This window comes from Paralichthys olivaceus, chromosome 15 (genome assembly GCF_024713975.1).
Source record: "Paralichthys olivaceus isolate ysfri-2021 chromosome 15, ASM2471397v2, whole genome shotgun sequence".
Lineage (NCBI taxonomy): Eukaryota > Metazoa > Chordata > Actinopteri > Pleuronectiformes > Paralichthyidae > Paralichthys > Paralichthys olivaceus.
In genome coordinates, this window is record NC_091107.1 from 11045307 (window position 1) to 11072703 (window position 27397).

At 39.6% G+C, this 27397-nt stretch overlaps 4 protein-coding genes and 1 non-coding gene across 7 annotated transcripts; 3 read left to right on the forward strand and 2 right to left on the reverse strand.

The window, feature by feature from the left end:
* Window positions 1-542: 542 nt before the first annotated feature.
* On the reverse strand, window positions 543-7579 carry rab24 (RAB24, member RAS oncogene family). Of its 2 annotated transcripts, none has more exons than XM_020085809.2 (9): window positions 7119-7579; window positions 5906-6103; window positions 5729-5797; window positions 4500-4578; window positions 3920-3987; window positions 3708-3807; window positions 3242-3292; window positions 2827-2886; window positions 543-2170 (listed from the first exon to the last, which is right to left on the reverse strand). In XM_020085809.2, exons 2-9 carry the CDS (start codon window positions 6020-6022, stop codon window positions 2103-2105), a joined length of 612 nt encoding a protein of 203 aa, XP_019941368.1. In that variant the 5' UTR covers window positions 6023-6103; window positions 7119-7579; the 3' UTR covers window positions 543-2102. The 2 variants fall into 2 exon arrangements, with proteins under 2 accessions (XP_019941368.1, XP_019941367.1); XM_020085808.2 differs by having other exon boundaries at window positions 543-2173; window positions 7119-7553.
* A 56-nt stretch (window positions 7580-7635) lies between these two features.
* pgrmc1 (progesterone receptor membrane component 1) lies at window positions 7636-12866 on the forward strand. 2 transcript variants are annotated; one of them, XM_069539549.1, is made up of 4 exons: window positions 7636-7961; window positions 9240-9675; window positions 11063-11218; window positions 11592-12866. In XM_069539549.1, exons 2-4 carry the CDS (start codon window positions 9381-9383, stop codon window positions 11684-11686), a joined length of 546 nt encoding a protein of 181 aa, XP_069395650.1. In that variant the 5' UTR covers window positions 7636-7961; window positions 9240-9380; the 3' UTR covers window positions 11687-12866. The 2 variants fall into 2 exon arrangements, with proteins under 2 accessions (XP_069395650.1, XP_019941369.1); XM_020085810.2 differs by lacking the exon at window positions 7636-7961 and having other exon boundaries at window positions 8692-9675.
* A 1002-nt stretch (window positions 12867-13868) lies between these two features.
* On the reverse strand, window positions 13869-13979 carry trnal-caa (transfer RNA leucine (anticodon CAA)). The gene is made up of 2 exons: window positions 13942-13979; window positions 13869-13914 (listed from the first exon to the last, which is right to left on the reverse strand). It is a non-coding gene; the product is annotated as a tRNA-Leu (tRNA).
* cox7b (cytochrome c oxidase subunit 7B) lies at window positions 13928-16824 on the forward strand. The gene is made up of 3 exons (XM_020085566.2): window positions 13928-14285; window positions 15905-16020; window positions 16599-16824. The coding sequence occupies exons 1-3, from the start codon at window positions 14249-14251 to the stop codon at window positions 16680-16682; spliced, it is 237 nt and encodes a 78-aa protein (XP_019941125.2). The 5' UTR covers window positions 13928-14248; the 3' UTR covers window positions 16683-16824.
* A 590-nt stretch (window positions 16825-17414) lies between these two features.
* On the forward strand, window positions 17415-26961 carry pgk1 (phosphoglycerate kinase 1). Its single transcript, XM_020086075.2, has 11 exons — window positions 17415-17636; window positions 19563-19613; window positions 19753-19908; window positions 20122-20266; window positions 21854-21957; window positions 22153-22272; window positions 24295-24409; window positions 24996-25175; window positions 25264-25441; window positions 25667-25765; window positions 26171-26961. Exons 1-11 carry the CDS (start codon window positions 17572-17574, stop codon window positions 26209-26211), a joined length of 1254 nt encoding a protein of 417 aa, XP_019941634.1. The 5' UTR covers window positions 17415-17571; the 3' UTR covers window positions 26212-26961.
* The last annotated feature ends 436 nt before the right edge of the window (window positions 26962-27397 follow it).

Consider the following 27397-nt stretch of genomic DNA (forward strand, 5'->3'; position numbering starts at 1 on the left):
CGTAGAAACTCAATGGTTGGCTGAGGCGTCCAACTGCAGCACTATGTTATATGGCTCAGCTGCATATCTTTCCTTTGGCCCTGTACTTTCAATGTAGTCTATCTAACCTGTTTGTTTTTAATTGTACAGAAAATCTACTATACTGCACTTCAGCTTACTTATATAGAGTAATATTGTATCACTTTGAATTAGAGGGGAAGATGACTAAGTTATTCTTATTTATTTAGTTTTGTTCCAGTGACAGTTGAGCTGGTTTGAGAGTTGTTTTTTGTGACCTATTTAAATTACCTCTAATATTTTTTTATTACCTTTAATAAATAAACATATTTCCTTTTTAATCACAAAAATGCATGAAACTGCTGATTAACAGATAAACTAGCATAAAATAAATTGGGGATCAATTACTGTAAAACTTTAGATTCAATCAGAGCAACTTTCTTTCAATAACCTTTTAATTTTACAGAACATTTGTATTTTACACCAGTCTCTTTAACAACCTTTGATAAAAAATATTGTGCATTAAAAAAAAAAATCAACACACAGAACATGAACACATCAAAGCAGCAACATGGAGGAAACTGAGATGATGTCTGTTTATTTTCCAACATCTGGCAGCACAAATTTAAAAAGGCAATAAATTAGTAGCTTGAGTCTTAAATAGAGCTGTAGATGCTGTTCTGAGAACATTGAGAGACGACCGTTTGTACAATATCACAACATTCAGCCACAAGGCTTCTTCCTGTGTTGGTTAAATCTGTGGTTTCTCATCACAGCAGAGGGAGCTTTGATAATCTTCATTTCTGTAGAGGTGGAGTTTTGAAGCAACGTTTCACTACCAGAAATGAATTTAATCGTCATATTTCTAAATGTGTACCATCAATTCAGAAGTACAAAATAGAAAATGTAGCGTTTGAATGTAGAAAACTGTCCCGGTCAGCTTAGCTTATGCTGCCAAAGATAACTTAGGTGTGTGTCGTACATACAGTCAGCATGGATGTATTATAAGAGCCGGACTCTGTTAGAGAAAAATTTAACTTCCTGGTTTGTGTCTGTGTTGTTGGGCCCTGTGCTCAAGTATCAGTGTGTGTCTCCCTGACCCCATAGACGTAACATTGTGAGGGCATCACACAAACAGCTTTAAAGATTTTTAAATATTTCTAAGGTTTGTGGTTTAAAAAGTCTTAATACGAAGCGTTTGACTTTGATTGAACTGAACTTGTTTGCAGATGTGGGTGCCCTGTCCACAGTTTGACAGACATCTCTTTAATAACCCTCTGGTTTTTTTTCATTCCAGTGTCACAAGCAGCCAAAGGGGGGAAATTAACAGGAAGGCTCCATGACTGATCAGCGTCAGCTCTCTTATTACATCCATGACTGTCACGTGGTAAAAGCTGTGGTAAACAGTAACGAGCCAAAGCTCTAGAAAGCTCATTTTGGACACATGCATCGTCCTGTCATTTCTGCTACGCATATAAAGGCCTTTATAAAGATCACTGGTATCCTTTCATTCATAAGTTATACCAGATTTGCAAATGTTTCGTAAAGGTTCATTTCAGTGAAGTAGGACTCGAGTCATTTATCCTCATCTTCACTCCATTCATGTAGGCATTGTTAAAGATGTGCAGGCCTGACAGATTGGTTTCCACTACAAGCTTAATAACAGTTTGATGTAAACAAAAATGAACTGCTGTAAACAAACCATTCACCACCCTGTAGCACTGTTTTAACTTCCTCGCCACTGCAGGTCACTAAAACTTCATGTTCACTTCTATGGTGCGGTCCAGCTCAGAGCTACAGTGACCAGCTGATGTGGGGATATAACACAGGACATAACTGAGTGAAACGTGGAAGTGTTGGTTTTTAAAATCCCTCCCCACCCAGAAACAGTCGCAGCTGTAGCAAATCCTGCTCCATAGTCTTGCAGCCTTTTGTCCTTATGGCACAAAAGAAATAAACATATCTAACAAAGAACAGCACTGTTTGACCTCTTTTTCTTCTGTGATTTGGATTCCAGATCCAAAGCGGAGATATCCGACACCCAGCCAGGTTTGACTCCAGCTGAGAGACGGTGGCCACTTCTGTTTCCTTCATGTTGCTCCACATCAGTTGTTGTGACAACAGGTGTAGAAATATGAGTCTTTCTTTTGGCCCAAGTCCACGCCAGTTTCTTCTGCTTAGGAAGAGAAAGAGCACGGTTGACATTTTGTTTTCAGCAGGTAGGTAGAAGAAAACCCACTCAGACAATCACACAGTCACATTTTATGAACACATTACTCATTGTTTAAAACCCTAAACAACTGGATCACAGCATGTTAACCTGTTAACTTCAGAGGTGCAGATTTGGATTTGGAAAGAGTAAGGCTTGCTGTTTCCCCATTTCCTGTCTCTGCACAAAGCTAAGCTAACTGAATGCTGGCTGTAGCTTCATATCTAGAGATGTGAGTGTGTATTTCTCTAAACATCTCAATCTCAAAACATTTTATATTTCCAAAAAAGGTAAAATAATACACTGAGGTCCTGGATCTGACCTAGATTTGCTCCTATCGCGTAGCCAGAAATGTTTACCAGAGTAATTTTCCAAATCTGCTGTCTGACAATGAGCTGTTACACCAATTTTTAGAGAGATGACCATAAACACTTGTGTGATTGTGCTTGTTTCAAGCATATGTTGGCCTTCAGTGGAAAAATAGCCGATTTAAATTGCAATCTTTGCATGGCCTCTCTGCTGCCTCTAAATCGACACCACACCCGCTTGACCAACCACTGTAAATTACTTTTTAAGTATTTTATCCCCCCAAAAAAGGTGTAGCTAGATAAATTACTCACCTGTCATGTACTGGAAGGCCGAACTGTTGTAATCCTCAGCAACCCTCTGGAATAACTCATCTGACAAGCAGAGGGAGAATAAGGCCTTTCAGTTTCCATCAGTTCATTTACATATTATGACCTGATCCACTCAGATTCCAAAGATCTGGTTGGCAGTAAATCTGTGCTGCACACAACAACTACACTATTTTTAGCTGACATTGTGAAAGAGTCTCCAAAATATGCATCCTCAAAAAGATATTCTAATTACGGATTGTTCTTGTGAATAAAGAGCTAACACTGTTCGTTTTCAATATTACAATTGTGAGGGAAACCCACTTCCTCAATAGACAGACAAAAGAATAAATACAGCTTGATGACGCATCTAACCATCCGTGTTAAATGTGGTCTGCAGATGACAGAAGTTGTGACTCACCCACATTATTTCCTGTTTTACTGGAGGTCTCAAAGTGTTGTGCACCGATCTCTGGGTAAGCAACAAAATCATTAAGGTTAGTTCGTCAATTATTCACTCACATACATTTTGACACAACAATACTAAAAATTAATTCTTTCCAGTTTTCAAATATGTCATTTTTCTGCTAATTTTCCTAGTCTTTTATCACAATTGTATTTATTAAAACTAAATGTAAGTCATTTATTTCCTTATTGGTCATTAAAATGGCTTCAGCTGGCCTGTCAATGTTTTCAACATAAGGACATGGGAGTGATTTCATCTAAACTGGGTTGGAAAAAGAATAGAAGTGACCGGCCACCATATCAACCATAGATTATATTAACAAGTAAACTTCTCACTGTCCACTGTTCCTTATATAAGAAAAATAGGCAACAAAGACAGCAGGTTTTTAACAGTGCGGCTAACTTAGTCGAGACTTGGTTACCTTCAGCAAAGTCCTGAGCATCGTGGTAGTCTATTTGGCGCAAGCTCCGGTCTCCTTCAATCAGATCACTCTTAGTGCCACACAAGTAGATTTTACAGTGCTGAGGTACACACAGAGATAAAATACACAAAACAAAAACAATGTTCTTAAGAGACTTGGACCTTTACATTTCAATGTGAAGAATCTGAAGTTAGACTGAAAAACTATCTTACCTCCTCACAGTTTTGCAGCTCTTTCACCCAGAACCGAACTCGCTGGAAGCTGCTGCTGTCAGTCAAATCTAAAAATCAAAAATGACTAAACTATAAGTCACCAACAGCAGACTTTTATTGTTCTATAAAGTATTTTATATTGCCCAGAAGATACGTACAGCCTATAAACAAAACCCTGCTAACAGCAAAGAATGAGTGCAGCATCAGTTAACTGGAATCCACAACCTGTCTAATAATTGACTAGTCAAACATTAAATAACTTGAGTAGCAGGCACAATCATCAGTTTGTGCAGTTGTGGTTAAAAAAAACCCAGATGAAATCAAATACTGGTGAAATAAAACTTACAAAAGACGGAAGGTAAAGAAGTGGGCATTTATATGTATGACAACAGTGTGAGTAATGGACGTCAGCTATTTTCTAACAGGCAAAGTTCCCCAACATGGAAAAAAACACAGACTTTAAAACCATTGACAAGTGAGTCTACCAGTCAGTCTTAAAAAACAAGATTTACAGTATTATTACATATTTACTGATAAGATTTCCAGTTTGAAAGACCTTTGAACAGAAGAGTAGATTTACCATAGCAGACTAGGGCCGCTCGGGCTCCTCTGTAGTAGATTCTGCTCATAGCTTCGTAGCGTTCTGATCCAGCTGTGTCCTGAAGAGAAATAAAGAGGACAGGGACGGATGTAAGAAGCTGACATTCATCTGAATGGAAAAGTAATGTGATCCAGGAGAGAAACCCCTGCTTCCTTTTAAACTATGTTAACAGCTTAAATGTAGTCATGTGTGTTTCTGGGCAAATCTCCCCTCACAACTACAAAGTCGAGCAATGACCCAAAACTGTGATTCAGAAATGTTCGATTTTATCAAGTCATGGTAAAGAAAAGAGGAAAACATAATCATCATTAATTATTTAAATCGTCTGAGACTGTTATGCAACAGTAAAATTGGCCTTTTTTTATTTCCTTCACAAATTTCACATGAATACAGTGAGATGGGCGTTGTTGTGCACATTTACACTGATATGACTAATGCATGTGAATGCAATCTTTTAATCAATATAGTATAGAAAAATGTCATAAATGTTATCTTCAATAAGGTTTATGTGTAACTACTACTTAAAAATATGTGTAATGCTGTATATTAATATTGGAAGTTCAGAAGATTATTATATTGCCAAACAAACTGGAGTGACTGCACATTTGTTTAGATAGACACTATTAAACATCATCATCAAATGAGATATTTTTGAAAATGCAGAAGACTGAACCCTGAGTAGTTAAGACAAGCTGTGTTTTGGCATTGACAAATATTTGTCAGGCATTTAAGATATTAGTATTGGAGATTTTTATAACACATAAAGAATACAATAACATAATCTCAAATCAAACTGACGAAAAAACACCAGCTAAACTTTTCCTACTAAACGTTAACTAAGATAGCTAAAAGAGTATTGACGTGATTTAATAACATCCGCGAATCATAGATTCAAAATATATTTATCAAAGATTGTTTTACAGAACAAGCTGATGAAGTCAAATGTGCAAGAGAAGACAAAAACAGAATTTATTTGTGAATGTGTTTTTCAAACAAAGAGCATAATATCAGCATAAAAGGCATAAAATTTAGGTTTTACATTGACATATTATTGGCTATAAGGGTGTTACGGGGTCACTTTTTTAGATCTCACTTGGCTACATTCTGGCACTGACGTCAGTACAAAGACTCAAGGTCTTATGATATATATATATGTATATATATATATATAGATCATAGGCACGTTTAAAACGTAGCCTCTAACTCACCCATATTCCCAGGGTAACCACTTTCTCTCCCACCTGGATCGGTTTGGCAACAAAAGCTGCACCAATAGTCTGTCAGGAAAAGGAGAGAACGGGGAATATAAAAATAATGCTTGTCATTTAGCGAGGGAATCAGCAACGCGCAGACATGGATATGGAAGCGGAGCAGCTGACACTCACGTTCTGATAGGGGCCGACCAAGAAGCGATGATGAACATATCTCTCCACCAAGCTGGTCTTCCCCACGCTCTCCTTTCCTAGCATCACTACTTTGGCATCCACGCGCATTGCAGTCATATTAACAGAGTCTGGAAAAGGTGAGACGAGGCCACAGCCAGTGGCGGTCAACCTATGAGTCTAGGTGGGCTGGTCAGTGTGCTGAGTGATGAAAAGACAGGATACACAACATCACAATAATATTAAAGTCATTAACATAATTTGCATTTAGTTAGAAACATATGATAATTTGAAAACCAAACATTTTGACAGATGTGTACTCCATAATGCAAAACTGCTTGAAATAACCTCTCTGGTATTATTTACAAATATTTGACTTCCTCTAACTTTGTCAATCTGACAATTTGTTGTCTGCAGATATCTAATCTATTTTCATACTTTACACAAGAATCACTTCATAATTAAGTGATTACTTATTAAGTCTACAAAATGTTATATAGTGGCAAAGTGGCCATGACGGTATTTTCTTGTGTCTGAACAAAAATCCAAAACCTAATGATATTCAATTCGCAATGCTATAGAGAAAAAGAGGAAATCTAGGGAAATCTTTTTTTTCCTTGAAATGTCCATAACCTACAAACTATGACAAACAACTGATCAAGTGTCCCATTCTTTAACGTATTGCTGCCACTGCATATACCTACTTAAAGTTAACAAAAGCATGTTTACATCACTGGATTTGTGTAACGATTCAAACTCCTGAAGTATTCACTTTATAAATTAGAATTGATATGTCTGACGTTTAAATGAATATAAGAAGAGTAGTAAAAGTTATATAAGCAGAGTTTACAGCTGATAAATAAGTAAATTATACGGAGGATGACAAATAAAATGTCTTTCATCAGTTTTGTTTGACTTTAATTAACAACACTGTTTTGTTCTATCTATCACACAATGGTACACCTCGTACCTTTGTATTTTCTACTCATAATATCACGAGAAACAAGCTTTTAAGTTTCTATGCTCTCTGCAGATTATTCAACTCCTTAATCTGAATCAGCTCCATGGAAACAAAAAGTGAAGTTTCATTAAATTACATGAAAACGCGAGTCGTTCAGTTAGCTCAACGTGACACGGCCACAAGCAGCAGCACTGCAGGAGATCTGGGAGCTAGCCTAGCTAACTTCAGCTGCGTACACAAATACTGGGAACTCACCTTGTAGCTAGCTTGACTCAACGGATCCTCAGCACCGGGAGCCGAACAAAATGGATCAGTCATCCGTGACTATCACTCTTGTTTTAAAGAGAAGACTGTCACCGACCCGCTCGTCATCTCTGCCCAGCTCAGCTAAAACAGTAAATAAAAGCCGGGCTGCTGTGTGTGTGTGTGTGTGTGTGTGTGTGTGTGTGTGTGTGTGTGTGTGTGTCCGGGCTCAGGCTGTACAGAGGCAGCGAGCTCAACCCAACCGACACAGTTGAGCAATGGTTGAAATCAAGAGCAAGTTAGATACGGTGACAGACAGAGACGCCAAACACCGTCTGTGGTTTACAGGGGCTCCATCTTCTGGAACTGTGTCCGGCTGACAGCAGACAGAGCTGCTAAGTGTTTCTGAGGAGACACAATGTCCAGCTGAGCTTTGTTTGTTTGTTTGGGTGGGAACCACAGAGGCGAGAGATGCGGTTTCCAGGAACAGGAAGTGTCCCAGTTGAATGACACAATTACCGGATGTTACATAGCCGCGTTGGTCGGTATCAGAGAGGTTAGGATCATAGACCAGAATGAGATAACCAGGACAGGGGGCTTCGAATAACTGGAGTTTACTTTACACAGTTAATCACTATGTTAAACATGCAGGAGGCAGTACTGTAATAAGACTGGGAGAGAACAGAACATTTGTTCACAGCTCAGAAAAATCGAAATGATGCAGAGAAAGTACTCACAGCACAAACCCCAGGATGTACACATGAGAGGGCTGCAACAGGGGATGACTTGGATTTATCATTCAGGATATTTTTCAATTGAAGAGAAACAGTTCTAACGCTCGACAGACTTTTCGAGGTAAAGATGAAGTGTGCTACAGGATGTTAGATCAGAAGAGTGATAGCACACTTAATGTAGTGTTACGAATATTTAGTAAAACATGTGATACAGGCATAATCCCAACCAGTTGGAAGCAGTCAGTTATAGTTTCAATACTTAATCCAGGAAAAGATCCAGTATTATCTAGATAGATAGATAGATAGATAGATAGATGGATAGACCACCAGGTTGTGAGAGAGAACTTACAATTGTAGAGGAAGCAAAAGTCTGCTTTCAAAAATGGAAGAAAGAAAGATGTTTTAGCCCTTGTCTTGACATGCTTGACCTTATTTGGCCCTTACACAAAGTATTTGATGAATGCTTCTCTAGAGAATCATATCAGATTGGAGTTGCCAGCAAAAGATACAAGCTGTAAACTCAGAGCAAAAAGATGGAGAAGTGGTTGATCAGCCAAATGGATTGTTTGTTTAGAAGACTAAATGCCATTGACTATATAAAGGTATACACTGGGCTATGTGCGGTCTCTGTCTTTAAAGGGGCTTGCCTGTTGGTAAACTAACAAAGATCAAGCGACCATATAAAAAGGAGGAAATGATGGAGACAAAAATGAAGCGTAAGAGGCAAAGGAATGAGAAGGGAGAAGGAATTTAGAAAATGAGTAAGGAGAAAGAAATGTAAATGAAAAAGAGAAGAAAGCTGTGTTAGACTAGTTTAATCTAGGTGCTCCAAATCGACTGACAACAAATAATAATTAACTTTATTTATATAGCGCTTTTTAAATATAGAATTTAGAAAGTGCTTTGATATTAAAGCAAGAAAAGTACATATAAGAGAAATAATGAACAGGATGCAATGTGACAAGGGAACAGTAATCCACAGTTCCACACACATCCACAAGGTAGAGTTACATGGATAAATGTAGAGCTGTGTCACATGAAAACTTGAACACATAAAAGCATTAATATGACAATGAAAATAAATGAACAACATCACATGAAAGCAAGTCGATAAAAATGGGTTTTAAGAAGTGATTTAAAAGTCACACTAAAAGAAATAGTCGATCAACAAAAAAAAGAAAAGAAAACATTTTAATAAATGATTGTCTAAGTTGTTTCAGTTATTTGTATTCTTGGACTAATCACATAATCAGTGAACCATAATAATAATGGACATATTAAACAATAATGACACTTGTAAAAGAGCAGCACTGAAGTATAGACATAATACAGATGTAGTGTTGTGAATATATGAATATATAAGTATCACAGACTTTCTAATAAATACTTCAGTAACTAGCTCGCAGTGAGAAGAGCCTGATTGGTCTAAAGAGTTCACCGTTGGCCCTGAGGCTGCAGCGGGGATTGGTGCAGGATCCGTGAGATCCACCCCGACACTCACACGGTGCACACAGAGGCGCCGCTGCACAGAGGAACTAAAATGGCTGAACCAGAGGGAAGCGAGCTAACTTCAGCTGGCATTTTCCAGGAGATCTTCACCTCCCCGCTGAACCTGACCCTGCTCAGCCTCTGCTTGTTCCTGCTCTACAAGATCTTCCGCGGGGACAAAGCGCCGGATGTCGGGGAGGTGGAGCAGCCGCTGCCGAAGCTGAAGAAGAGGGACTTCACCCTGGCGGAGCTGAAGCCCTACGATGGGCTGCAGGACCCGAGGATCCTCATGGCCGTCAACGGAAAAGTGTTCGACGTGACGCGGGGGAAGAAGTTTTACGGGCCAGGTGAGAGGTTAGCAGCTCTTCCGGGGTGACCTACGCAACGGCAAGCTCGCGGGAGGCGGGGTTGTTGCGTGACATTTTGCGTGAGACTTAATTGAGAATACGATCAGACGTGTTTTAGTTGACTTTTGTGACTGGACGCTGACGCCACACCCCCCTCCAGCAGATCGCGTTTCACAACACATGCACCGCTGGAGCCTTGAAGCCGCAGATCGTCTATGCGAGAGGATGGGTCACTCCGGAGGAAAGGGAAAATTATAACAATTTAGCCGTCGCCATGTTTTCAAAGGTGCAGTCAGAAAGTGAGCTATGGTCGTGGCCTATTTTTTAAGTGCATGAAATATCGCGATGTGATTCGCTCTGAACCAGAAACTGTATAGAAAGGTGACACGACAGCTTCCAAAAGTGAAGCCACAAAATCTCGATTGCCCCCTGGTGGCTGACTGCAGTGTAGATCATAAACACAGCCTCAATGTTAGCAGATGGGACACAGACCAAACTAAGAAAGTTACATACACATCCAGTATTTTTAAGTCTTGAAGTCTATTTTTTCTCGGATAACTTGATCATCAGAGACTGACTTGGGTGAATGGGAGAGACCTTTATTTCGCTTTTACAGATTCTGGCTCCACATGACATCACCGAGATGGCAACGCAGTGGGAGGAAGTACAGATGCATCATCCATCTTTATGTAGAACATTATGTTATGTTCTATACGTGGTAGACTAGGTTTTCTGTGTTCTCGAAAAAACGATCAATGTTGGGTATCAACCGTATTTCTTACCGTTCTACCCTATTTGATATGAATAGTTTGGTGTCCAGAAGGTTGAGGATGAGGCAGAGGTACTGCGGTCAAAAAATAGTAATACTTCTCAAAGTCGTGACTCAGCAAATCTGAAGACACAGGCATGAAACATATGTTAACATTCCACTGAGATAGAATTGTTTCTGGTGTCAATTTAAAAAAACTGCGTTTCCCTCCTTAGAAAACAAAAGAAAAGACATATTAGAGCTTGCCTCAGAATGCTCTGGTTTTAAGTTTTCTTCATTTTTAAAATAAGCCAGTGTTGCATCCAGTAGTTAATCAATCAGGGGGGTTTTGCCATTTTTCCACTGTCAGAAGTTCTCTGAAATAACAAACCTTTCTGTCGTGCTTCATTTCTGTTCACTGGAAAGAGACACAGAGTTAGACCTCTCTGTTACTACCTTATCTCAGCTTGTAACCTCTGTTATGCGTGACCTCTGACCAACATGATAGCTCACAATCCTGTAAATTTGTCAGTGTACTGCACACCCACTGAAATGCTGCATCTGCTTGCTGGGGGGAGGCACTGTAGTTCTAAGCATATGTTGTTCAAACAGGCGTTGACTGTCTTGTGTGTCTTGCAGAGGGACCGTATGGTGTGTTTGCTGGCAGAGATGCTTCCAGAGGTCTGGCTACATTCTGCCTGGAGAAGGACGCCCTGAAGGATGAACATGACGACCTATCTGATCTGAACGCCATGCAGCAGGAGAGCCTCTCTGAGTGGGAGGCTCAGTTCACATGTGAGTAGAGATCTTCACATTTTCATATTAGAAATAAGCAAGTTTCAGAAGCGACATGCAGATGACTTCTGAGAATTTGGGGAAGACTTAACCAGCAGTTTGCTTTTCACACATACGTAAGATGTGTGTGACACTGCTTGTTCAGGAGATATTTTTTTCGTTTTTGTTTTTTTTTTCACTTTTGCGTCTGTTGCTTGTTAGAAGCGTCATGAACCCCCCAACTCGCTCACTGTGAATCCAGCGAAAAAAATCATGGTGTATATATATGATATATAATTTATATAACTGCCTTATGAAGCGCTTCATAGTGCAATCGAATAAATGATTATTATGATTAATATTTGCTTATTTTCTTTATTCTTCACCATTCCAGTTAAGTATGACTACATCGGCAAGCTTCTGAAACCGGGAGAGGACCCCTCAGAGTACACAGACGACGAGGAAGGAAAAGACAAGAAGTCGGACTAGAACAAAAAAATGTGACCAAGTGGGAAAGATGATAGATGCCTTAATGTTTGAATTCAATGCTGGTTGCTTCCTGTTGGGGCCATTCAGAGAGAACTCCATCTTCTTTGATATGCATTCTAGTGTTTATGGATCATGACAATCCTGGATTTGATATGCCGGCTCCATTCATCTCCATGTAAAGTTATGTGAAGGTTTGATGGCATAAGTGGTTAAGTATACGGCTTTCTGATGAAGATATGAGCACGCTGTCAGAGCTCAGATTAGGTAATGTAAATATGAAGCTGCTGATGGTTAAATGTTTGGCAGGTTGAAGTTAGTTAGTCTCAAGTAAGAGATCTGCTTTGTTCGGCTCGCATCAATATCAGCCCTTCACATCAGTTTCATCATCCCACATCCACAGCTTTGGCGTACACTTTAATATGGCTGCGGTTTTGTTGCAATTTGTACACATTCCTTACATCCTGTCATTCATCTGGCTCAGTTTGCTTGGAAATTAATGATCTCAGGAGGTATTTTGATTCAACATTAGGGCAAATATGAATGCAGATATTATGGTTTATTCTCTATTTGTGTCTAATCTGAGTATAGTCATGCTAACTTTGCCATTGCCACTTCTGTAGAGATATAGGGAATTACAAATTTGAAACAAAAATACAGAAAACAAAGTTTATCAGATCAAGCAGCACAAGCTCCTTAAAACTTACCGAATAAACTTTTGTTTCACAGAATTAATTTCAAACGCTGATTTCTGTTGAGAACATTTCTAAACTAAACCTGACATTTCATTCTGTGAGTTTAGTGTTTCTCACAGTGACAACCCAGGTTGTTAGTCTTGGATTTTGAACTCCCCATTGGGCAATGAAAGTAACGTGCAATGATTTTGTCAAAATAAAAATCATCCACAGAATTGGCTTCAGTAAGGTGACAAGATAGTTTCTGAAGATAATTAGATAACAGATAAAACTGTTATCGATAATCACATCTTTTTTCAGCAATATGTTAAAGTGCTAGCTGGAGTTCAAGGCTGCAAAAAATAGAACAGCCTGTTGCCACTTTCCATTCAAACAAATTCAATGAGGGAACATCTACACTATGTATGTACATACATAAAGTACTATACTGTCAGACTGTTATAATCCTGACTGATGTTTTTGGTTTAATAAAGAAAAGTACAAAAGGAGGGCGAGCCTGTCTGTTTATTTAAGCGCTTTACAAAAGTTTTATTGACTTTGTTACAACTGAAAATGATTCTGATGCAAATGACTTCCTGAATCCACACATAATAATCTGTCCAAACAGAAAGAGTTAAGATATTACAGTTGGTTTAAAAGCAGACAAAGGATTACAAACTATATCTGAAGTTGCATCTTGACTTTCCTTAAAAAGAGATTTTAAATGTTGAGATAATGTATTCAAATATTACACTACACGGTAGAAATACTCTTTCAGGCACAGTTTGAAAAATAAGTAGCAGTACGCTTGTGTTTCCATAATATAAAACTTGAACAACTGCAGACAAATGACACATTACACTTGGACCCAACAGTTGTTGGAAAGTAGTCAAAAAAAATACAATAAACAGTAACTGAAATGTAACAAAACAAGCAGAAATACTTGTTTGGTGGTATTAGTTAAAGATCGCAAATTGCAAATGTAAATGACATGTTTGTCAATATGACATTTAAGCAGTGCCTCTGTAAATCCAATGAACAGATTGGAATCACTGAAAATTTAAGTGTGTGGTCACACACATATTTGATTTAAAAAAGTAACCTGTTTGTCAAAGCATTTATTCATTTGTATTGATTTTGAACATGTAAATATAAAAATAAATAATACAAACAAGTGGGGAAAAACATAAAAAATATATAATTATAATAGTATTATTACTAAAAATTACTACTAATAATATATTATTTGTATTAAGTATTATTTATAAACAGTGTTGAGGAAAAAGATATGAGACGCTAAATGATTTAATCTACATATTCGAAAAGAAGAGAGATGAAGTAAAGTAAATCAGTGGAAATAATTCACACATATTATTTGAATCGTTACAGACTGATAACCTCTGTACCATATATATATATATATAATAGTATAATATATTATTAATTGGATAAGCACTGATTGATGAGTTTTATCTTTACTTTAACATGAGGAATCTAAAATAAAAAAGATGTGTCAGAAGTGGGATTCGAACCCACGCCTCCATTCGGAGACCAGAAGTCCCGTCTATGCGGAAGGAGATGATCCTTGAGTCTGGCGCCTTAGACCACTCGGCCATCCTGACACGGCGTTCAATTCGGGAGCGTCAGTGCTCCTTATGCTTCACTCTCTACATCCCATGACACACACTAATTATAATTCGCAACATATAAATAATTACTGCTTCTTCTGCGTGTGTATTTTACTGCCCTGCGTTTCGGTGTAGCTCGCCCACACGCTCGCATTTTTACGCGTAAATGCAATCGTCACATCCGCTGTGTGTGTGTGTACGTGCGGCGGCCATATTGGACTTCCGCTCTTCAAGGGTATCTGAAGACACCAGGCGAGACAAACATGTACCGGTTCACTAAAGCTGCGGTCAACGTTACCGGTGAGTGAAGCGGTGCTTTGTAGAAATATATTCCGAGTGTACGTGTGGAGGTCAGGCGGTAGATTACTGTTGTTCTGCTGCAAGGTTAAACGATCTCTGTTCGATCCGTGACCGCGGCCGGCGTGCTACCTACTGCTAACTTAGCCAGCTAACGTTAGCATCTCCCCTTTAGAAGTCGTTATACGTCCCAGTAAAGAGATTTGTGTTATGAAATCACGTAAATTATCTCCCACATTTAAGATACGTGTTAATGTTCAATTAGTCTTTCTGTTTTGATGTTCATCTTCGAGATGTCATTGTCCGAGACATTGACCTGTACAACTTATATTAATGATGAGCTAAGTTGTTGCTCATATTTTCCTTCTCGAGTAGTAGACTCTGCTTTAACTGTTACTGAAGTTCAGGTGAGGCCTGGGAAATAGGAGGGTCAGATAAAGGAAGGACAATATTCCCAGTTTGGTAAATAATCCAGAAGCTATTTTGAAGGGATTTGGTCTCACGATGACTCTTATCCTGCAGTATAATCGTAATTAAAAACAAAGATCTAATATGTTAATTTAAATGATACAGTTGTTTATTGCCCTGAGTCGACTTTACATTTTATGGAAAAGCAATGTGAGGATTATTTTCATTACCTGTTAACTTCCTGATTATTGTGTCAGTTTGTCTTTCAATCTAATAAAATATCAGATAGTTGTAAACATTTTTTACAAATTTCCAAAACCCAATTTGACGTCCTCAGATGTGTTTTATTGACTGACAGTGCACAGGTTTCACTTCACAGCGATTTAAAACAGAGGCAATGTGCTAAAGTTTAGTAAACTATTTTGAAAACTGCTATCATTATAGTTGCAGTTTAGATTAATGTTCTATTGAAATTGTCCACAAAGATATTGGAAGTATGACTTTTAAAGACATACTCCTCAACCCAGATTTGTTTTGTTGATTCATCCACAAATGTATTTGCTGTTGATATGCAAGTGGTTAAGTGTAAAAAAAAAGGTAATGCAAGGTCATGCTGTGTCATCATAATACATCCTGAATTCATCTGACATTTGGTTAATAGAAGATGATACACATGTCTGCAACTGATGAGTTTCACAATAAATTAATCTATGGATTAGAAATTGTAAAATTTTGGAAATGAAAGAAAATGACTGAGAAAATGGCCATCCGAGCTTTTTAAGGTCAAACGTGACATCAGATATCCTGTTCTAACCAATGGCTTAAATCCAAACATACCATTTTCAATATTGTGAAAGGCAGCAAATTCTTTTCTCCGAGAAACTGGAACGAGATCATGTTGGAGTTTTTGTTCAAATAAAGATTTGAGTAATAATTAGATTATCGTGGCTGATTGTTTTTCTGTTAATCATCTAATTGATTTATTGACTGATCAGTTCAGCTGTTCAGACATCCTCATTAGAATATCCAGCATCATTTATTTCAGCTCCTTTTATTTTCCACCTTTGAGCTTCATATAATCCATAGTTGTATAGAGTCTTCATAAAGGAAGTGTTTATATACTTGAAAGTTTGAATTCATAATATTAAGTTAGTACTAGTGCAGTGTATATATGCTTGTCATCACCATGAAGGCTGTGTTTTGTTGTCATCCAGGTCAGGCGGTGCGACAGGTGAGACATGGATCCACCGTCCGCCAGGACTTCCACTCCAAGTACGGCAATGGCCTGATGCTCGGTGGAGCTGTCTTCTGCACGACTGTGTGGTCATATGTAAGTAGTTCTGTCGTGTAGGTCCACATCAGGTTTATATATATAAGCATGACCTTAACTGACAGCTTGCTCACATAGTGGTTTATGGAGCAACCTGAGTGAAGGTAAAATGGGGGTTGCATTTACAAAGGATAAATAAATGCTCGAGTCATACTTAGTGAAGTTAAGTTTAACCAGAAGGTCGCATTTAAATTGAATAACTGTGGACCGTGCATTTATCTGTTTTACCCTGTTGTTTTATAGAGTTCTTATTTTGGTAGTTTTTGATAAATTGATTAAAAACCCAACTGTCATAACCACTGGAGGGCGATCTGAGCTTGTTTATTGTCATGTTACATAGCCCATTTGACCTAATATAACAAAGATGCATGTTGGAGAAAATATTTATGTGTCTGTCTGTGTATTGTTTCAGTTTGTAAGCATTTAAAAATACTGATTCTTAAATATTTGGCTTAAATTTTATATTAACAAGAGTTTTAAGTTTGTGAGCAATACTGTTATCTATCAGCAAACTGATCAAAGTAAAAAAAAAAAAGCTATGTTTTTGATTCATTTCTGTGTTTCTTGTTTTTGTGCAGGTGCTGACTCAGACTGGCATCACCTGGAATCTGTCACCAGTCGGAAAGGTCATGCCCAAAGAATGGAGAGAGGCTGAGGAATAACGAGCCACTGATTTTTGTGTCACCTAATAAACCCTCTGGTTGTACAGATGAATAATTAATATCTGTGTTCAGACAGTGAATGCCTGCTGTGCTTATTCCAACATGTTACTATGTTCAAATAAATTAAATGTGATTATACTGACTGATTGTTCCTTATTTTTTAAGCACAGAATAGCAACTTGACCATAATCAATTTGGGAAAACTCCTTAAACATGTTCATGATAATAACTTATGATATTAATATTTTAATGATTTGAATACTTTAACCACCAATTTAAAATGCATATATTACAGGGATCAAGATATTGGAATCTGTCACAATTTACAAGCTAAAACCGAAAAATGTACTTTAATTCGTTGAAGTGTGTTAGCTAAGAGCCTTTCAGATTTTTTATTCTTAACTAATTTTCTCCAAAATCAAACAGCATAACTAGCAACTATCCCAGAAAACAATTTACATGATTTGTGTATTTGATTTTGATTTATTTGCAGTCAATGTGTTTCCACTTCCTTGCTGCAGTTATGTAGAATAAAATATAGATTAAAGATACACATGACTATAATAATATAATTCAGCATAAAACTGAATTAAACTGTTCAAAGATCCAATAATTCCACATCCATGTAAAATGAGGGTGGGGACAGCAGCGGAACACCCGCCTACGTCAGATAACAGACAGCCACTGAATCCAATCAAATGTACTGCCCTCCCTGCGCTGCAGCCAATCACGTTACGGGGGAGTGTTCTCTGCCCCGCCCCGCCGGTGTCCCTCCGCGCTGCGCTAAGGTCAGAGGTGTCATTCGGTGTTTTACCCACAAGCAGCCGAAGGAAGCGGAGGAGACTCAGCGAGGAAGGTGCAAGAACCAAGCGACTACAGCAACAACAACATGTCTCTGTCCAACAAACTCACCCTGAACAAGGTGGACGTGAAGGGGAAGCGCGTCATTATGAGGTGAGCGTCTCTGGTCTGTCTGTTAGCTTCTGCTACCGCCGCGGCTAATGGGATAATGTGAGTGATATTTCACCGCCTACACGTTTCCTACCTGAAGTAACTAACTAGATCTGTGGTGAAGAACCTACACGGATGATCCACGATGTGCGGATCAGTTCAGACAATTCAACCTAGAACAGGAAGTGAACTTGTGGGTTGTCACGTCTTCCAGCCATGTTACGTGCCTGTGAGGAGATGCTGCATGGATGCAACCATCACTGCATCCAGCGGGAATCAAACCAGTGACGTTAGACCACTGCTTCTCAAACCGTCTAATTAAACTGTCTATTAAACTAACATCACTGCAGACAGTGAGAGTCAGGCTTACATTAAACTAACATCACTGCACACAGTGAGAGTCAGGCTTACATTAAACTAACATCACTGCACACAGTGAGTCAGGCTTACATTAAACTAACATCACTGCACACAGTGAGAGTCAGGCTTACATTAAACTAACATCACTGCAGACAGTGAGAGTCAGGCTTACATTAAACTAACATCACTGCACACAGTGAGAGTCAGGCTTACATTAAACTAACATCACTGCAGACAGTGAGAGTCAGGCTTACATTAAACTAACATCACTGCACACAGTGAGAGTCAGGCTTACATTAAACTAACATCACTGCAGACAGTGAGAGTCAGGCTTACATCTATCTAACATCAGTGCGTACAGATTGCACTTGAAACTGACACCTGTGTGGAAATGTCAGAGGGCCATTTTGGTTCACTCAGTCTGGTGCTGTAACAACAGTTGGCATAGGACAAGGTTCACTGGCAGCAGCAGCCGCCCCCAGCCTGCACTGCTCAGTGTTAAAAGGTCAAATACATGTTGAACTAGACTCAGTGTGGACTGACAGTGTGTTACACTGACTTACCTCATATCACACCCAGGGCCTGTCATAGCATGCCGATTGTACGGGTTTCATGAACTTACAGCTGTAGACAGATTGCAGGAGAGGCTTTGTGTGAGTGGCTGGTCCAGAATTAAAAAGAGGGAAGGCAGGACGTTGCTGTAGAGACCTGGCCTTGCCCGACAATAACCTGTAGCCTGCAGCCAAATTCTGAAGAGGCCAGATATCTTCATTGGTCTTAGTGTTTGAGTTTATATGAACCGATGGGGCCTAAGAAAAACTTTTTCCTGTCCACACAAAACTGACTAAACTCCAACTGACTAGCTCCCTGCCATTGGTGTAAAAATAACTGTCTGGCCACACCGAGGTTTCTTGATTAGTTAACTTACTTCTTTGTCTTAGCCCATCAAGGTTTTAACTCGTCCACTGAGCTTATTTCAGCCTGTGGAGCAGCTCAGCTTGAATGTCCAAGCTAATGACAACAGAAAGAACTATTAAACAGCTTAGAACTACTACAGTTGGTAGTTGGCCGAGCATTGTCTCTGTACAGGAGCTGTTGAGCCTCTGAACTGCTGACTGCTGGGTTTTAGAATGAGACAATGGATTGCTGCTTTAATGGCACTGGCAGTGTGTGTTTGTGTGTGTGTGTTTGCAATCTGATCATGTGTCTCAGTTCATCAGGTCCTCAGACAAGAAGGAGCTTATGTAACTGGAGTATGAGGGATGCAGCATATTCTCATTAACTGTATCACTGCAGGGCTGGAGGTACACAGAGCTCAATGGGCAGAGCAGCAGTATAAAGGTTGCCAATGACATGTTGATGAAAGCCTTTCACTGCATGGAACTGTGTGAAAACATATAATATGACATGGGGTGTCCCTTTAGCTTGGGAGAGGAAATGCTGACCATGAACTGCAACATCCCTGGTTAAAATTTAACTAGAAACACAGGAAATCACACAAACCTCCCTGATGCACTGCTCATGTCAATAGTCTCTTTAATCCAGGTAATTATGTTTTTTCTCTTCCAGGGTCGACTTCAACGTCCCCATGAAGGACAAGAAGATCACAAACAACCAGAGGTAAAGCCCATTTTATTTTTTGCAACAACTTTTTGTTCTCACGGTTAAAAAAATAGTAAGTTCCTGATTTACATTGTAAAAAGAAGAAGAGAGAGAGTGGCAGGAGGAAAATATCAAGTCAATATTCCTTGATTTTCAGAATCAAGGCGGCCGTTCCCACCATCCAACACTGCCTGGACAACGGGGCCAAGTCCGTTGTGCTGATGAGCCACCTGGGCCGCCCTGATGGGAACTTCGTGCCTGAGAAGTACTCCCTGGAGCCTGTCGCTGCCGAGCTCAAGACCCTGCTTGGAAAGTGAGTTTATAGACTGAATCGCTGACTTTCTACTTCCCCCCCACTCCTCTTTATACATCCAGTTTATTTCTTAGAGCATAAGATGAGTTGATAACTGGAATATTCATATTTTTTCACTAAACAAATTATAATTAAGTTTGGTCTGTCAAGATCATAGAATATTGGGTTTGTGAAAAGATGAATCATCCTCACTGGTCCTCTGGGGCTCTGCAGGAATGTCACCTTCCTGAAGGACTGTGTGGGTGCAGAGGTGGAAGCTGCCTGCGCCAACCCCGCCACTGGATCAGTCATCCTGCTGGAGAATCTCCGCTTCCACGTCGCTGAAGAGGGTAAAGGCAAGGATGCCTCAGGAAACAAGGTGAGTCTCTCAGTTCCTGTTCTGATTGAGGACACATTACTGTTTGTTTTATGTTTGGCAGAATTTGTTGCATAATATGTTTGGTTTACATTAAGTTAGTATTGAGAATCTGCAAATACAGTTTATATAACTTAAATATGACCATTTATTCAGTTTCACATCAGTACATTATTATTTAAGATTTTTAATTTGACTCAGTATTAACGCTGTTACCATCACACTCTATCATCCGTTAGTGTGAAGAGGGGACAAAGATAGTGTTGTTTCAAATGAGGGAGTGGTTGTATCACTGGTAGGGGTGAGTCGAGCGATGTGTACAGCTGTGGCTGTAGGACACATATTCTCACTGCTGGGTCACCTGGTGGAAAATGCATAGTCACTCCAGCTGCAGTGTCGCTCGGAAAGAGCTGAGTCACCATCTATTGATGTCATGGTCGGGAGCTCTGCAGTGACTGCTAAGATTCAGTTCAGTCTCTCACGTCATCATCTTTTTGAATCTAAAGTTTGTTCGTCACACAGACATTTAAGATCACAGCGCCTAATGTGCCATCTTTTCCTTCACTCCCTCTGGAGGGGAACCAGGAAGAGACTTTGACATCTGTGTGATGACCATAATCTTGTTCCTCTTCATGAGATGAAGATGCTCGATATCTATGCTGTATAAAAACTGATCCCAGGTCACTCAGTGGATCAGCAGCCTTGTCCTGCTGACATTTATGCTGAAGGTCAGTGGGCTGTCCTGGCTGCATGTGTTGCTTTTCCTGTCCTGAGAGGCCTGGTTGGTATGTAGCCTGTGTGGTTTGGTTTCTACTGTACCGCTCTACTGTATCACACTCATCTTATTATAAAATAATTGCTCAGCAAAAGAGTTGCTCCAGACACTGAAATCACTTCACCGTTTCTCAACCCTTTGGTGAATGAAGGAGAGGAATAATGATGTGATAATACTATAAACTATGAAAGAGACACTGTAATACTTTAATACAAATATAATCTGTCATGTGGACTGAAGAGGGAAAGGTGAAAAGCAGTGACTTGGCCGTACTCACGTCTGACATTTGAACGACACTGAAGAGCACTTTTGACCTTTTTCTGGACTCCACTCTCTGTCATGACCTCTGACTGTTAAAGTGCAGCACAAACCTGATCCACAATGACTGAATACTGCTGCTCAAAGTTTGTTCATATATGCTGGAGCCACATAGTAGCAGGAGTAAGCAGGATTTTAATTCACGTGCTGATTAATAAAATGCTGTTTTCAATGCCATGGACCATTTTTCTCATTGGTATGATATATTAAACTAAAATAACAGGAGCAGTTTACATTTTTAAACATCAAACAATGCCTGACTTATGCACAACAATGTTATATTTTCTTTGTGGTAGGATATAATGAGAGAGAAGACACAGGCCTTGCTTAGAATCCAGATGCTCATCCGGTTGTGTTTGTCTTTAGGCAAATTGTAAATCATTTGTGGGTGAAATCGAGACGTGAAAAGAAACTCAGACGTCAGCCACTGATTGTCTTTACTTCTCTCCCTCTGTGTTCTTCTTCTGTGACCCTTTCTAATCTTTTATGTCCCTCAGACCAAGGCCACCCAGGAGCAGATTGATTCCTTCAGAGCATCCCTGTCCAAACTGGGAGATGTTTACATTAACGATGCCTTCGGCACAGCTCACAGAGCCCACAGGTGAGTGGGATTCGGAATGTCTGGGTACAGTCATTATGGAGATCAATAGCAAAGATACCTCAACTTCAGTTTGCAGGAATTTTAAAGGTTGCATTCTATATGGCATTAAATTTAACTTCAACTGTGCAGAAACCCTGGATATGATAATGCTGTCATAACAAAAATATGAAAAATCATCCTCTCCTTCTCTCCCAGCTCCATGGTGGGAGTGAATCTGCCTCAGAAGGCCGCTGGTTTCCTGATGAAGAAGGAGCTAGAATATTTTGCCATGGCTCTGGAGAAACCTCAGAGGCCCTTCCTTGCCATCCTCGGAGGGTGAGAATGATTTGTTTCAACCATTCATCAAGTTTGAGCGTGTTCGTGGGTGATGGGACTGAAAACAACCCAGTTGTTAAAATAAAATGTGAGGGGCTGCGTAGCTTGCAGTGTAATTCTAAGGTACAAGTGAAACATGAAAGATTATCTAGGAAGTCTGTTTGGAGTAAGAGATTAATGCAATTAAAGGCTAATCAGACACCAAAACAACACACAACAGTTTGTAAACTGGAGGTAAATCTTTTTTTTTTGCCAGTTCACTTGATGTCTGTCGGAAACATTTCAGGAGCCAAATATTTGTTCTTCATCAGCCACATTTCTAATAGGGTGGAATTCATGTTTTCATCTTCAGTAAAGCTGATCTCAGCACAGCAGCTTTACTTTTGTTAATTTTATGATAAATAATGAAATAATCATTTTTATCTGCAGCCCCCCACCTGAATAATAACTGTAGTTGCCTGTTTATGAGCCATGACCATGTATCTCTCTGGTTCCACATCTAACAACAGAAACTGAAAATGACCACAGACTCTCCCATCTTTGTGTCTCTCTCTCTCACTATTTACAAAACAGTTAAACTGGTTTTGATTTAAATGTGTTGAGACAGTCAGTAACTGAAATATAGCATTTAAACACATATACCATGTCAATTGTTACAAAATCAGGGTTTTATATACATTCCCATGTGAATTTTACACTTCAACCCAGTACATAGAGATAACGGAGCAATAAAAAGAGCCAGAATGTGATAGAGCATACCAAATCTTTTATGGGAACCTTTCCCAAACCATTTTTAATGTCATACGCTTTGATTGACATTGTGCACAAGCTGTTTGGGTTTTGAGTCAAAGCTACTGAAGTGCCTTACAGCAAAAATCAAAAGGACGGTTGTGTTCCCCTGCATCAAACCGGGATTAAAAGCTAAAACTGACAACACCAGTTATTTTAGTAGGTACCATTTTATTTTAAAAGACAGTGTGACTTTTTAGTGTTATCTCCGTCTCCTGCTGTTCACACTGCAGCCTCTTGTTAAAACACCCAGGTGACCATCCAGGAATAGACTATAAGCTCATTATGTAATCTGTGGTGTCACAGTGCACTGCTTTCTTCAAGACACAGTGGTCACTGCTCAGCTCTTAGTGTGGAGATGAGAGCTCATTCAATGTATATTTCTAATTTAAATTCTTCATTTATATAAAATATTTTCAGTGTTTGTTGGACGATATAATTTAAAATTATGCAATAGTTGCATGTAAAAGTCACTTTGAATGTTTTCTCATGTTTGTGTCAGTAAATTACATTTTAGTTTCCTCTAAAGCTACAAAGATATAAATACAGGAACATAAGATGTGTTTAAAGTAGAACCACAATAATCACTCTGTATTTGCACAAGCTGACAGATGTCCCCTGAGGAAATTGGCTAATATCCTCCTGTTTCATCTGACATTACAGTTCAATGACTGCTTAAGTTATGAGTCTTTAATTGTTCTAATCAATGATAAGAAGCAGCAGAGTGATAATGAGCTGTTGTAGCTCAACCTCCTGTGTTTCAATTTCTCTGTAAGTGGTTTTACATTTGTATGGTCCTTGTTTTCTCTCAGTCCAGGTTGTGAATGAATAAAGAGGAAACAGTGTGTAAAGCTGCTGTAATACTCTGTTTAGCCAAGCTGCCATTGGCCACCCGTGATTTTTTGAGTGCACTGTGCAACTGTCACATCCGCTCAGCGTTGAGCGGTGCAGCCAATCACATTCTTCCAGTTCACAAACAGAGGGGACGAGTGTAATCACAGTTCAGACTGTAGTGAAACAGAAATCATGAGGTCTGAAGTAGTTGTGAGGGTAGAATCATATGCATCCAAATACATGATGCCAAGAATACTATGATGATGTGATAACTGTTACAGAAACTGATTCAAACTAGTTTAGTACTATATGTAACTATCATCTTTCTCTCATGTTGGCCACCTCTTCTGTTTCTTATCTATGCTGACATGTTCTGCCTCTCTGCTGTTTGTTTCTCAGAGCGAAGGTGAAAGATAAGATCCAGCTGATCAACAACATGTTGGATAAGGTCGATGAGATGATCATTGGCGGAGGCATGGCCTTCACCTTCCTCAAAGTCCTCAACAACATGGAGGTGAGGAAAATCCGCAGCAAGGGTACATCAATGTTTTGGAAATCCAAAACAGATTAAAACAAAAGTCTGGCTTTTTTAAAATGTTTTGGTCAGGGGTCATATTTTTGTCATGAATGTTATTATCTGCTGTGACATGAACAAAAGAAAAGTTTTAAAGTCTGTTTGAGCACCAGCAGTGTTCACTACTTCAGATTTGCTGCATTACAGCTTTAACAGTTCTCTAATCGAACCTTTTATCTGTCAGTGGAGAACCATGAGAACTGCGACCTTTAAACCTGAGGACTTCTATCTGGTGGAAGTCGTCACAGATTGAATCAATACTAGAGCCCTCCCTCTCAATCATGTTTTTTTTTACCTAGTAACAACAAAAACTAAGTTACTCATTAGGTGAGAATTTTCTGAGCTTCATTTTTCCAAAAGAGAGACGATATAATCCACAACTCAACTTTTCATATGTTGCCAGTTGTGACATATTTCTGACTCAGTCCTTTATTTGTCTACATATCACAAACCAGCTCAGCAGCTCGACACTAGTCTGTGGTTCATATTTCACTCCCATTCCCTCACTTCCTCCTGCCTTTGTCAGATTGGTACCTCCTTGTTCGATGAGGAGGGGGCTGGCATTGTCAAAGACCTGATGGCCAAAGCTAAGAAGAATGGCGTCAAGATCACGCTGCCCGTTGACTTTGTCACCGCTGACAAGTTTGATGAGAAAGCCACCGTTGGCACCTCCACCGTTGCTGCAGGCATTCCCGCTGGCTGGATGGTGAGAAATCATTATTTATTTTCATCTTTATCAAATTCAATTCATATGTTCTTATTTTGGTTATAATATTGTTTTTTCTCCACTGCAGGGTTTGGACTGTGGACCAGAGAGCTGTAAGGCCAATGCAGAGGTGGTGGGCCGGGCCAAGCAGATCGTGTGGAACGGCCCAGTCGGTGTGTTTGAGTGGGAAAACTTCGCCAAAGGGACGAAGAGCATGATGGACAAAGTGGTCGAGGTGACCAAAGCTGGGTGTGTCACAATAATCGGTAAGAAAGACAAGAAGGTGGACGAAAGATGCTGTTTGTATGTTTGTTGCCATGTTATTCAGTTGGTGAGTCAGAGTGCCAACATTTTACCAAATTCAAGTATGTTTTCGGAGCTGTTCAAAGTAAATATAACCTGAGGTAAATTAACTTCCTACAAGAGTCTTATAGAATTTAGACATAAACATTTAAATCATGTCTGAACGATGTGTGTTTGTTTGTGTCCAGGTGGGGGCGACACTGCCACCTGCTGTGCCAAGTGGAACACCGAGGACAAGGTCAGCCATGTCAGCACAGGAGGCGGAGCCAGCCTGGAGCTGCTGGAGGGTGAGTGACAGAAAAACTAAAAGATGCTTTTTCCTACAACTCAGAAGTTTGAATATATTTGAATATCATCCTCCATTTTTTTAGCAGAACAACGCAACATGACTTTACTAGTGAAGAGGGTATGAAATCAGTCAAGTTGATAGTGAGCGCCCTCTGCTGGATCTTGAGGCAAACTACTTGGGACAGTCTGAGTCTCTTTAGACTCTGTATTTTAAATTCAAACAGATCATTACAGTTCGAACTTTCCCCCCAGGTTCTATGGATGCTTGAGTTTCAAATAAAAAGTTATAACCCTCACAGGATGAAGAAAAAGTAAAAGCTTAGTCTTTTAGTCATTTCAGTGCTGAGTTGTACTGAAGCATAACAATGATGTTGACGGTGTGTTCACTGTCTTTGTGTCCTCAGGTAAAGTCCTGCCCGGCGTGGATGCCCTCAGCAGTGCTTAGACTTTCCATCAGCCCACTGGTGTGTGTGTGTGTGTGGGTGGGTGTTGCTGAGTGAATGTGTGAGAGGTCGATAGGTTCCTGTTTACTCCTGAAACCTTCCCCACCCTGCAAAAAAACACCTGCTTTCTCTGCCATTTCATCTTGTATTCAGGCTTTGTGTTTAAAGTAATGTCAGCTGTGGTTCACGGAGGAATCATGTCCCTTGCCTCTAATCCTTCAATGATGGCTGTAACAAGTAGAGCCCTCTGCCTTATTTCTCAGAATTAAGACTAAAACTGATCAAATGGCTTGTTATGGTGGAAGTTGTTTCTTTGCTCTGGTGATACATTTCCCTGTTGACCTACGACTGAAACATCGAAAGTGTTACCGTCACACGGTGTCGGAGTTCTGCTTAGCTTCTCTGACTCATCTGGATTACTGCTGTATAAGTGGAGTCGTCAGTTCACCCCTGAGGAACTTAAACACTGGCTCTTGAGTATATGTGCGTGTATGAATGTGTGTATTGCTGCGTCACTTTTCCATAGCTGCCCCAGAACATCAATGCACCTCCTTTGACAACGTGGTATACATTCGGTATATATATATAGAAATGGTTAATGTGTGTGTACCTTGACGTAATACTTTCTGTCTGTTCACACTAACGTTGGCTCGGTTCTCGTCTTCTCTGGCTGTTGGTTTGAGCAGCGTCAGACTGAGATGTGTTGATCTCAGCTGATCTGTTCAGGTTAATAAAACCGTCTCTGTGTAAAACTCCTGTCCGACCTGTTTCTTTATTCTGAAGGGCTTTGCATGATGTAATGTTGTCACAGTGCAGCGTATTCTGTGATGTGTTATCACCTGCAACACAGTTATCTACCAGCTAAGGTACAATGAGAATTCCTTGTCTCTGTATAAAGTTGGATGTTGTGTTGGAATTTCCTCCCACTTTTCAGAAAAGAAGCCAAAATATCCTTGGCATATGCGCTGCCATCTTGAACCAATCACGTCATGTCGAGCCAGAATTTGCACAGCAGCAGTCGGGGGCTGGACCAATCGAGTGTGAGTCTCATGTCAATAATGACTGTTTTCATAGCATCAACAAATTAGAAACAAAACTGGACAGAAATCAGTGTGAAACTACCTGAAATGAAAAATGTATGACGTGGCCTATTAGCTTGAAACATGTTCCATCCACTAATATAGAGGA